At 46.5% G+C, this 12,323-nt stretch overlaps 1 protein-coding gene across 1 annotated transcript in view; it reads right to left on the minus strand.

Moving 5' to 3' along the window:
* The window catches only part of FNDC3B (fibronectin type III domain containing 3B), a 172,880-nt gene that overhangs the window by 134,157 nt on the left and 26,400 nt on the right, over positions 1 to 12,323 (minus strand). Inside the window, exons 2-3 of the mRNA XM_032193066.1 lie at positions 5,273 to 5,411; positions 477 to 552 (exon numbers count right to left, since the gene is read on the minus strand). Of these exons, the coding sequence (XP_032048957.1) occupies positions 477 to 552; positions 5,273 to 5,383 (187 nt within the window). The 5' untranslated portion in view covers positions 5,384 to 5,411. The remainder of the gene's footprint in view (positions 1 to 476; positions 553 to 5,272; positions 5,412 to 12,323) is intronic.

A 12,323-nucleotide genomic window follows, 5' to 3' on the forward strand; every position in this document is an offset into this window, starting at 1 on the left:
AGCTCTGGTTTTAAAGAACCAATTAGAAATTCTGCTTAAAGCCAATTGACTTCTCCAAGCACTCTGCCATGTCTGCACTTCTCTGTTGACTTTTTGTCACTCCTGATGCCTGGGTGAGAACAAAATTGCTTCTGTATGGTTGTCGATATGCATTTAATTGTTACTAGCTTTGAATTTAACTCGGTAACTGTTTGTATTTACCGTTTGGTTATCAGGAAATTTACGTATTTATGAAAATGCTGATAAATGAGCTAAAGAAGAAGAGAGATCTCCTGAACTTGCAAGAAGTTCATGACTCATTTCTGAGACACTGAAATCCTATACCATATATCAGTGTGCAGTCATGTCTGCAGCTTCTCGCTCTTAAGTGCTTCGTGGTATTTCCAGAATGCATATGACATTTTCGTAGAGATTAGAACCCAAGTTTTTCCACAACACAAGCAAATGTTCATCTGCATGTTCCAGCATCCTCTTACCTTGAATGCACTGCAGGGTTCCATCTTCAGCCCTTATTGTAAAGGTTTCACCTGGATTAACTTGAACCAAAAAGACCTGCCAAAAGAAAAACACATTTGTTTCACTATTTCTTCAACCCAAGGTGTGTTACCAATACTTCAGAAGTCACATGGGAGGCTGGGGAGAGGAATAGACCAAACTCGGGTACCAGCAGGGTCCAGGAACCAGTGGAGATTTCAAGCTTGCCTACTCATTTAAATTTCAGGAGCTGAATTAAAAATTTAACTAAGTTGTGCAGAGGTGAGAATTGCAGCTTCAGGTTCTACCACAAAACCCATGACAGCGTGTTTAACCTGGCTAAATGCTGGTAGAAGGACATAAATCTTTAGACTTAGGCTTCAGACTGCAGCAGGAATTATCAGGCCATGCCACGGTATCAAGTTCACAGCAACACAAGTCCCTGGCAGTACAATGGGAATTGATCCACTGCAGTTTTTTGATCTTATTCTCCAGTCCCACACATAACAAATCTTAATTAGACAAAAGCCATAGACACACAGTTCAACATCGCACAAAGAACTAATTAAACTGTGTAACACACAATATAATAATAACAAAATCCAAGGATCACGCCTTGTCTCCCATTGCTCAATTCTTCAGATAGCAACACTACCAGACCACAAAGTGTCAAAACACGGCCCCCACACCCTTTGTGCAAGTAAGACGGGTTGCAAAAAATTGTCTTACTCTTGTCTTACTCTTAGTTTGCAGGGGGTGAGCTTAGCACAAGCTACTGCGAGACTGCAAAAGCACGTTACTACCCCACGACCTGGTACAGAACAGCATCCTGAGGACAAGGTGAGGCTGCCTGTCTTCATTTAAACCCACAGCTAATTGGGGCCTGATCCTGATGGCCCCGTGGGCACCAAAGCAACGCGGAGGACCCAGCAGCTGCAGAGCAGGAGGGCTTCTGGGCTCCACTTACCGAGCACCACACAAAGCTCAGCGCAAGCTGCACTCCTCTTTTTTAATTTTCAGGTGCCTAAAGTCAGGAGGGGGGAGTGGTCTGAAAATTTACTGTTTAGACTCATTTCCTTAATGAAGAGTTTCACTGGGGGCAAGTGATCCAGTTCTTCCCATGCTCTTGCTGGCTGTAAAACTTATTCAAAGATTTTAAACGTACTCCCGTTAGCTTTGCATTGCTAGAAAATGATTCAATATCGGAATTAATCTTGGTACACATGGAAAATAGAGATCTACATCTTTTTGTGAGATCTCTCTCAAAATTTAGGTCTAGTCTTTATATGCTGAGACACCTGCATGCAGAATCTAATCATTCAGCCTGGGATGACAGAACGTGAATTAGCGCTGTGTTTCTGAAGCCCTTACACTAAATGCATAGGGTAATTATTGCCTGCGTGACCTTCTGAATTGCAGTAATCCTACAGAAACCCATTACTGCAGGAACATTTTTAAAGCACAAAGCTGGAAATCAGAGGAGCGACATACGAAAGCCATTATTTTGTCTGAAACAATAATTTCTCAGAAGGCTGATCGGGGTGGACCCCATCCAGCAGCCAGACCACAATGAATGGCTGAGAGCAGATAAGAGGCACAAAGCCATCCCAGCCCCGATCTCCCAAAAACCGGCGTCTCAGTGACAGCACCGAAGGGCTCTTTTGCTGCGAGCGGCCACACGACACGACAGGACACAGGCATCTATTCACAAGTAGGGCAGAGCCACTCAGCTTTAAAAAAAAAAAAAAAGTTTAAAAGCAACCCGAACACAGAGGTAGAGGATCATAACAATATTTATTTAGCTCATTTGCATTATATGTTAGCAGCTCTAAAGCCTCTCCCTTATTAAGGGAGCCTAACAGACGGGAGGGCTGCAGCTCCTCTACCCCAGTTCCTCCTCCATGCGAGGGATCTTCAAGAGCATGCCTTGTTTCTGAAACTTTTCATTAAAATCTGAGGAAAATAATAAAAAAAGAAAAAAGTCTAAGGATTACATCTTTATTTCAGTGAAAAGATGCAGGATCTTTATTGCCCCATGTCCTTGAGGTTTCCCAGTGGCTCCGGATGGGTCAGCGAGCTCCAGCCCCACGGCTTCCTCCGCACACAGCTCCACCTGTGCCAGCAGCACGGTCCCCATCTCTCTCTTTTCCCTCCGAAGTACTCATTCATTTGGTAAATCCACCCCACGTGGAAGCCCAGCCTCGGCTGTAGCATCGCCACAGAAAGCTTGCTATCTGCGTGACGCCTCCATGCATTTTGCATTTGAGAACGCCACGTGTTTCATTTAAGCAGCCACATTTGTTAACACTGATTGATGGTATGAAGCTGCACAAATATTTATACTAACACACGTGCCCGGTTTGGCAGTCATTGCTGTGTCCAGACTGTGTTTTCAGTTCAAGCCCAGCATCGCCCTTGCTCCTGCCACCGATTCCCACGTTATGGGACGGGGGAAGAGGTGCAAGGGACCTGCCACCTGCATCCAGCACGGGCTTGAAGCTCAGGCTCGGGAATATAAAGTTGGGGACACAGTGGGTGAATGGTCACACACAAAGAAGACGCTGCCTAATCAGGTCCTTGGGCACGCACCCACCTCACAGAGCTGCTGTTCACTTACAAAATTAAACTGCCCAAAAATCAGTGGCAGTGACTTTTGCACAGACGTGCTGTGGCACGGCTCTCCACCCCTCGACCTCATGCCCCGAGCATTTTTGGACAAGCAGCGGGGAACCTACAGGGAACGGCTGAACTGCTCGGCCCAAAAGATGGATTGCAACTCCCAGACTGCCCACGGGAGCGACAAGTGGCTTAGAAGCAGAGAGAGGCAGCAGCAGCTCTGGAAGGGACGTGAGAGCATTAAATACAGTCAGCAGAAGTGGAAATTAAGTATGCGAAACTAGAAAAAAAAAAAAAAAAAAGCAGGTGATACGAATGCCATTTTGGGTAGCATAGGGAAGAGGGATTGCTGTCAAGCAGGCAGAGACAGTCTCAGCTCTGCCCTGTACAGCTATGCAGCACTTATCCCCAGGAAGATAAAAAAAATTAAATTAAATGCTCCTGTGCAATTGTCTTACGCTACAGCAGGGATTACTGGCAGAACTCCCTCCTGCAGCACTCTCCATCTGGCTGCTGGTAACAGCTACGGGATTTTACCAGCCTCAGTCTGCTCTTTTCTACGCATTCAGGGACTGGTCTTTTGAGAAAAATCTCTCTGAAGCTCAGAGTCCCTAAGTACAGCAACAGCACAGCCCTGCAACTTGTTGTGCTGGCGTGTCTGAGGCTCACTTATCCAATAAAGCAACAGCGAGCGCACCCAGAGCACCTCAGCAGGAGCAGTAAGGGCACTGCCAGGTTCGGAGAGGAGGCACAAACCTGTGTATCAGCCCCGCTGCAGTCTCAAAAAGTCAGCGTGCCCTGCCTCTCACCAGCTGGGCTATGCTGCTTTCTGCCACAGCTTCTAACAGCCTGTAATTACACCCCTGGGCAAGCACATGTCCCTGTCAAATTTGCACCTATTTATGGAGCACCATAAGCATCTTTATTAAGGAAATAGTTCTTACGTGGAACAGATCTGAGGGCTCTTCCTGCCTTACAAGTAACTGAGATAGCTCCTTCAACAAACATCAACATCTGAAATATGTTAAAAGCAGCTGATGCAGTCCATGTGCTGCCACATTATGCAAAGATCAAGCAAAGCATTTAATTCCAATTTCATTCAATTTTAGAACTACAATTTTTAAAAGTGAAAACATTACCTAAAGCTTCAGGAGCAGGGCGAAAATGGTAAATAAAGGCAGCTAAGCAGTGCAACTTATGAGGGCACATCCAGGCTACAATCACAAAAAAAAAAAAAAAAAAAAAAAAAAAAAAAAAAAAACAACTTGACAGAAAACTTGTATTCCATCTACAAGTACTCAAAGTAACAAGATAGGAGCTATTCTCACTTCAGGTCTACAGCCATCACCCAACAAACACACGTGTGGAAGAGGAACCTTACCCAGAGCCCTTCTGCTGACTCACATCGTGCAGCACACTTCGTGCAATTGCACTACATCAGCACTTTTTTTCTCCAAATCCTTAGATGAGAAGCTGGTTTAAAGGCAATGGAAGTATCTGCCAAGTGAGGCTGCTGAATCATTACTGATGGAGAAATTCAAAGTCTGACTTAGAGCTCCACCTCAAAGCAAACTGCATTTATTCCTTCGGTAATGCACAAGGACCCACCGGACAGTGCGCCCTGCTAAATGGTTTCCAGCAAGGAGGAAAGGGCCCATCTAAGGAATAATTATGGTACTCGATAGCAATAAAACCATTCCTTCACTCAAGCATATTAATAATGGACTCGACAAATAGAGCCATTACAGGCTCGCTTCATTTTTCCCAAGATGCAGCACACCGTGCAGAAATAAACTCCCAAAAAATCACAGCACTGAAAATTCTGCCTTGTTTTGCACATCCAGATAAGCAAACAGACTAGGAAGAAAAGGGGAAGTCATTCGTCCTTTGTGGTTAGTGTAACTCAAAATAAGTTTGGAGGGAAGAAGAAATGATCAAGGGAACAAGAGGTAACAAAATGACGTTTTATACTGATTCATGAAGGACAGTGTATTCCCATCTCGTTTAAAATACCTTGTGGAAATGCCTCAAATGAGGAGGGAACTAAAATGGATAACACAGAAAAATTGCTCGGGCAGATGTGCTACGAAGAGGCAGATGACAAGCCTGGGAATTTACCAACCACCAGCTTGAACCTCCGGGCTGTGAGAAGACAACGACAAGCTCTGCAGGGCGCACTGACCTGCTGTGATCCATCGCCGTTCACGATGTGCGGCATCATGGCTACCTCCCCGTTCAGCAACGGCGGCAGCTCCAGCGGGATTTGGTCGGTCATCATCATTGTGACGTACATTCATGGAGAATTTTCCTCGACGGGCTTCCTGCAAGAGAAGCACCGGTTAGAGGCTCTGCAAAACCCTCCTGTGCTTTCGTGGATTTCGCCGTTAAGGTGGCAACCCAAGCAGGGCACCTCCTGTGGTTAATAGGACGCACACAGGAGGCACTGAAGAAATCAGAAGGTTTTAAATGTTAGATCAAGATCACGGGCAAGTCAAGTTTCTGTGTGAGGTTTCCAAAGACATATTAGCCAGTTTCAACAACTTCCCACCCTTTCCCATGATTGCAAACCTGAGCCCCCCTCTCAGAGCTGACACGGACAAGTGCTGAGATGCTTGCAGGGAGATTTGCTTGGCTCCTTCCTACAGATCAGCATCCTGCTCACCGCCCCGGCTCTGCAGAACACACAGCCTGCACAGTCAGGATGCGTTTCACTTAAAACCCATCAGTGTCACTCAATACCCATGGTTCAGAGCCAAACAGCGTTATTTTCTCTCCAGGCCCTATAGCAGTGTGAAGCAACGCCTGTAAAACCAAGAGCAGACTTTCACTTAACCACGAGGCAAAGGAGAAGGGTTCCTGAGCACCTTCCCCACTGAGCACCTCATACTCTACAGAGGGCAACAGAGCACAGTGCAAGATCCCACTTCAGGATCTGCAGGGAACTGCTTTCAGTGCTCCCTCCCTCCCAACAGCTTGCTGCTGTGTTATTTAAACTTACCAAAACCAGTGCTCTGTAAAAACAAGCCTTAATCCCGCATTAATAGCTCCCCATTAACGGTATGCCCCATCATACTGTTTTATGGGGCAATAATCCAACTCTTTACTGACTAAGATGGATGACCTAACCCCACACCTTATGTAGACTTCTGCACAAAACCTACACAAGCCAACCTGATGGTCTCATAGCGGTCACACAGCCGCCTTATTCTCTCTCGCCAGAGATTCCCAAAGTCCTCCCAGGACAGGACATCCAGAACATAAAGAGGGGAATTTCTGGCAGCGGGCAACAGGCAAAACCCTGCACGTGAGACAAATATTGTGGAGCTGGCACCCTACCACTCACACCCTCCAGCCCCTACGGCTGCCCCCTTTACATCCACGCGGTACTGGGGCTAGCAGCACGGTTGTTTTTCAGGAGCCACGCAGACACCCGGCCCTACTCACGTCAAGTCACTTCCGCAGAGCCTGGCAGGGTCGGAACCTCACCCAGCACCACTGTCCTAAGCAACTCGTCCCACCACACACCCAAGGACAGCCACCACGTGCTCCCAGACAGGATCAGACCTCGACCCTGCTTGAATCTTGGTGGCAAACTCCCCCTGCCTTTAGTAGCCCAGGGCTCGCAGCCCCAGCTCCAGCAGCCTGCCCGGCCCATTTTCCATCCTTAAGCGTTGCAGTATTTGCAGCTTCCTCCTCAACCTTTTGGTTTTCATTACCTCAAAGCCTCAGGTTTTAATTTTGAGAAAGATTCAAGCTCACAACTAAAAATTATAGATTTGGAGTCCTTCAGGTGATTGCTGGAGGGAGGTGGGGAAGAGGAGCAGTGTGTTGGGTGGGGTTTGGGTTGGTTGGTTTGGGGTTATGTTGTTTGTTTACTTGCTTGTTTTTAATGATTAATATGAAAATGTGAGCTTCTGAATAATTTCTGAAACGCTTGGGGTTAAGAAAAGCACTGCAAAAGGTTGATAGTGAACACAGTGAGAAGAGGAGCTCACTGCTTTCAGTGGAAACAGATTCATTTAGTCACTACTTGAACCTTCACCTCCATCGGTTATATATAGAATTTGTGTATATATACACACAACTATAGGGATATATATTCATATATGAATAAGTAATGTGATTTTAAAAGAATGAAAGCTGAAGAGGAACTCTGTCAACCACGTGGCGAGCAATTCCCAACCCCCAAGCAAATGACACATGCAGCTAGGCCCAACCCGACAGCCCCGCGCCTGCGAGCGTCACGCCATGTCTATTTTCTTAAAGAAAAAAAAAGCCAGACTGTAGCTGGAAGCTACATATTTTCCGAGTAATATTTCCATTCCAGGCACAACAACCAATATGTTGACATTTATTTGCTATATGTCATTATTTCAAGTTTTACAGCTGCATTCCTTTTGCTTTATTAATGGTTTGTCACCACAGCCATGTCTACACTTGCCTCGCTTTGGTGGGGGAGAAAAAAAAAAAGGAAAAAAAGGACAAACTGAGAACAGCTTCCTTCAGTTGTCAGGTCTGGTACAGCTCCACCAGCGACAGTGCTGGCTGCAACACGCACTGCCCACAGGCTTCTGAGCTTTTATTTTATTTTTATTTTTCTGTAAGCAGTTTCACACAGAGGTGCTCCATGCAGAGTGAGATCAGAAAGGGCTGAAACACCTACCGTGGGGCCGACTGGCAGGCTTCATGTCAAAGCCAACAGCTTTGGAAGCTGCTTCCCATGGTTTTTTAGCTTGTTCTCTCACACACTCCGCTCAACGCAGATTTATTCCCCATGCATTCACACCCCTCCTAAAAGCTGGAGTTCGCCCCACCTCGGGAGCTGCTCAGATAACCAAGCTTCATTCATACAAAGAAGAGGTTTGAACACAGGCACTTTTTTTTTTTCCTGTAAATTCAGGAACATCACTGGAAGAAAACCCCAGACAAAGGCTCAAAGGGCCAGGTCGCATTTCAGGATATGAGAACTCTTCCTTAGTTAAAATATGAACTGCCAAATCCTAACCCACAACCTTTTTTTTTTTCAGGTACTAACTCAAATTTGGGGTTTTGTCTAGAAAGCTGACTATATTTAAATTTAAAAAAGATATTTCCTGTGCGTCTACATTCCCTAGCTTTGGCTGGGACGGAGCTCAGAAACGCCAGCGCTCGGCCAGAGGCTGCATTTCCCCGTCTGCTCCCTCCAGGAACACGGAAATCACAGCGTGGCCTGAGCCACTTCTAGAGCAGGGAAGTGGAAACAACCACCCGGCTTCCAGTTTCTGTCCCCAAACCGAGCTTCCAAACCTTTGGGTGGCTGCAAGTCACCGCTGCAGACCTGATTTTTCGACCCAATGCTGCAGTCCTCCACGGATCGGCGAGATGACTCTGTTTGCTAAATTAATTCAATATGTGAATTAGCAAGGCATAAATTAGCTACACATGGCAACAGAGAAAAAATTAGAAAAAAAACAGAGCAGAACAAAGTGTAACTATCTGAACCCAATTTCCATGTAAGGCGAATTAATATGACCCACGGCGTTACGTCAGCATTAGCCTTAAATTCTGAAGCAGATTGAGCCGCAGGAAGATAACCACGACCAACTTTTCCTAGAAGGTTTTGCCCGTGCAATTGGTGGGGGTAGCAGTCAAGCACATTTTTCTTCGCGTGATTTCTTTTCCACCTTTTCTCTTTTACAAAGAGAAAGAAGCTCTTCCAGCTAAGGCAAACTAATTCAAGAAAATCTGGCAAAACCATGAGGAATTCTAAATATCGAGCCCTGAAACCGCCTTCTGTAAAGGCCAGATTGCTTTTATGGTACAGGCCAGTACAAGCTGCTGAATCAAGAATCTTTTTATCAGAATCCCCTCAAATTACCAAAGATACAAAACAGTTTTCTTGAAACAAGTTTTCTCAACTAATTATTCAGAACTGTAAAACACACCCTGGTGACGTTGGGGACAGAAGCGGAGGCAAAAGTGCCAGAACCCAGTTTGTTTGGGTCTAGAGCATCAGGTTATATAGGCTAACGTGAGCTCCTTTCCACCACAATAAATATAAATACATATTTATTTATGTGTGTGTGTTAAATTAAATCTAAATGTTATCACACATGCGAGTTACTTTCATACAAGCCCCTCTCCCAGGCCCTTTTCTCCCACTCTCACGGGATCAGTGACCTCCTTTTGCCCAGCACTTGATGAGAAGCAACCCAACGCAGCACAAACGCCCTTGGTACCTTACAGGGACAGGGACCAGCTAGCCCAGGTGTGATGTCAAAATCCAGTCTCTGGATGCTACAACTGATCCAGCGGCCAGCAGTCCCTTAAAAGTGTCTGTTTCTGCCTGCACCAGCTGTTTTTCCCATTTTTTCCCTTCTGCCTGCCCTGGGGCGCACCAGACTCTCCAAGAAGCACGTTCAGAAGCTGACATTCACATGAGCACAGGACACAAGCATTCCTACTATCTTATCTGCACCCTCATCACTCGGCCAGCCCCAGCCCTCCACCTCAGTTTGCACAGTAGGGCTGAGCACAACGCCGGTTCCTCAGCCCTCTTTGCTGCATCAACCCAAAATACTTGTGCTGTTGTAGCCCGGGTAAGAGCAAGAAGGAATTGTTTAAGACAGCTTTGCCATGATTAAAAAACTGTGTGGCATCGTGGCCTGGTGTGAGAGGGAGTCCCACGTAGCCCCACCACGATGCCAGACAGCCTCTGGAAAGCGGGAAGGCTCAAGCATTTCTAGAAGTAAGAAAGTGAAATGTAGAAAATAAGGAAATCCTTTGGCATTCACAGCAGCCATTACCTGCACCTCCTTAAAAAGGAAGCATTCACGGAACCATTTGCTATTTTCCAGAAGCCTGTTTGGGGAACTGAAGATCCCTGTCACAGGCTGGCGTGGCACACCCCACCGCTGCTGACCCGGGTACAGCTGAAGGAAGCGGAGCTTCTTCCAGGGAGGCTTCGACCCACCTCCCCCCGAGAGAAACAGCTAAGGAAAAAACTGCATGTGTGTTTCTGTATGTCCAGACAGAGCATGTACACACACCCACAAACTTGTTTATTTAGGGCCATACTCAGACGCTCGGCCTTTGAAATGAGTGTGTGACCCACGAGGAAGGCTGCTAATGGGACGCGCTTCGTGTGCGTGCCATTATTAGCGCTGGGGCTTGCATGCAAGGGATGAAAGGGCTTCCACACAGCCCCGGCCGGCTATTGTTGTATTTCATGCAGCACATGTTGAAATTTCAGATTAATTAAAGCACACATAGCACCATTATGTTCGCACTGAAAAGCGGTGGAAGTGCTGCGGTAAATATAGCTGCTTTCAAGAGGCTCTTGCCATGGCTTGCCACTCGAATTCAGAAAGGAGTGGTAATAATTGTTCATGTAGAAAAGCCTCTTGAGACATGAGCAGTACCTGGAGGTATGCACACAGATGGTTGGTCAAGGCACTAACAGTCTGGAATTTGTCTTGTCTGATGTGTGTTCATTAGTTTAGTTAACTCACATCCGTCCGAGGAGCCATTTAAACGTAAAAGCATTCTTTCTGCGTTTAATTGCAAACACGGTAGATTAATCTGAAAGCAGCCAGACGGGCTCATTCGTAACAGTTTGGAGGAAATACATGCGATTTGAAGGATCTAGTACAGCAGAGAAAACATCACAGAGAACGCCTGCCTCCGGAGCTGGGTGGCACAGAGCGACGGCCGCCTGCCCCCTGGCTCGCAGCGCGGCTACCACCAGCTGCAGCCCACCTCCAGCAGGCTGGGAAGCATAAACATCCTCCCAAAACTTAACCGCTGGAATTAACCAGCGGGTTTCCCCTCTGGTTTATTTTTATTTGAAACAGCAATGCGATTTCACGTTCAGCTCCACCTTGGAAGACGGGATCATCAGAAGTATTCGACTTCATAGGAGGAGATGGAGGGAAGTCAGTGGAGTTTTTCCCCAAACTAGGGGGAGATTCATAACGCTGTGTAATGCTATGATGAAATTTCCAGAGGTTTGCAGTTCTGTGGGCCTATAATTTGACCTCACATTTTTCAAGTCTCCACTATTTTAGGCAGATCCATTTCACAATCCAACCAGCAGCGCACACGGTGGGTACGTTTGTAATTTTGGAACAGGCAAACTATCAAAATGGATCTTCCCTCAGCTGGAGGATGAACTGGAATAACGAAATATGGCCTTAAACACTAGGCATTTTCCTCCCTGTGCCTAGGCAGGTCCTTTCTGAGTGACAGACAGGCATTTGATGTCATGATGTCTTTTACCCATCTGGCCAAAAGCACAACTGGGTGCACAATGGCATCCGTGCCACTCTGTGCACGAGTAAGGTGCTTGCTCTGCTTTGTCACACTAAATACTAGGCCAAAACAAGGAGCCGGACAGCCTATAACAAAATTACACCAAGAACAGAGGGCCCAGGGACCAGGCTGACCATCTACGAGCATCAAAACTTCAAAGGCACACCGGGGAGAGCGCTGGGACCGAGCTGAGGTCAGACAGCATCAGGCGGGAGCATCTCATTTCGTCGGGCCAGCACAACTCATCAGCTTGTAATAGCTCTGATGAAATAGCAGAATAAAGTGAGCGAGCTGATGCACAAAGGAGCCTTTTACTGAGGACAACTAGCTTTCCCCTGGTTTTCCAGCAGGGAATCTTATAAAAACCTCTCAAAGGAGCCAGCCCACGCTCCTGCGCTGCCTGTATGGGGCTGGAGTCCAACGCGCCCCAAAGGCACTTGTAGCCAGATAATGGCACTGAATTTGAGCGAATAAAGCACAACAAATCTGAAATAGATATCCAGTGATTTTGTTAAGCTTGTATTAGCTACACCTGAGCAGAAACCTCAAGCACAAAAGCTACTCCAGTGACTTCCCAGCAGTCTCACTTCTGCACATTATGACAGCAAAGCAGCCTGCTGCTCAGAAGCGGTCCTGAGGCACCCAGACACCCAGGGGCTGCAGCTCGTGCTGCTGACATAGCAGCAAACTACAAATAAGAAAGAAAACTTACAACTCTTTCTCACCATTATCATTTTTTTGCACCTTTTCTCCAAGGTAAAAGTCAACAGCCCAGTGATTCTGCTGCAATTTATACCGCTTCTCTTCTTCAAAGGCTGCACACATTTCTTTCCTCATCTTCCTCCTATCACTCACAGCAGCTACATGGGACTCACAAATACACACAAAAAATGTGGCTACCCCCTGGCCTGGACCAAGGGATCCAGCTGCTAAAACAGAGGGTT

The sequence above is a fragment of the Aythya fuligula genome, chromosome 9, assembly GCF_009819795.1.
Source record: "Aythya fuligula isolate bAytFul2 chromosome 9, bAytFul2.pri, whole genome shotgun sequence".
NCBI lineage: Eukaryota > Metazoa > Chordata > Aves > Anseriformes > Anatidae > Aythya > Aythya fuligula.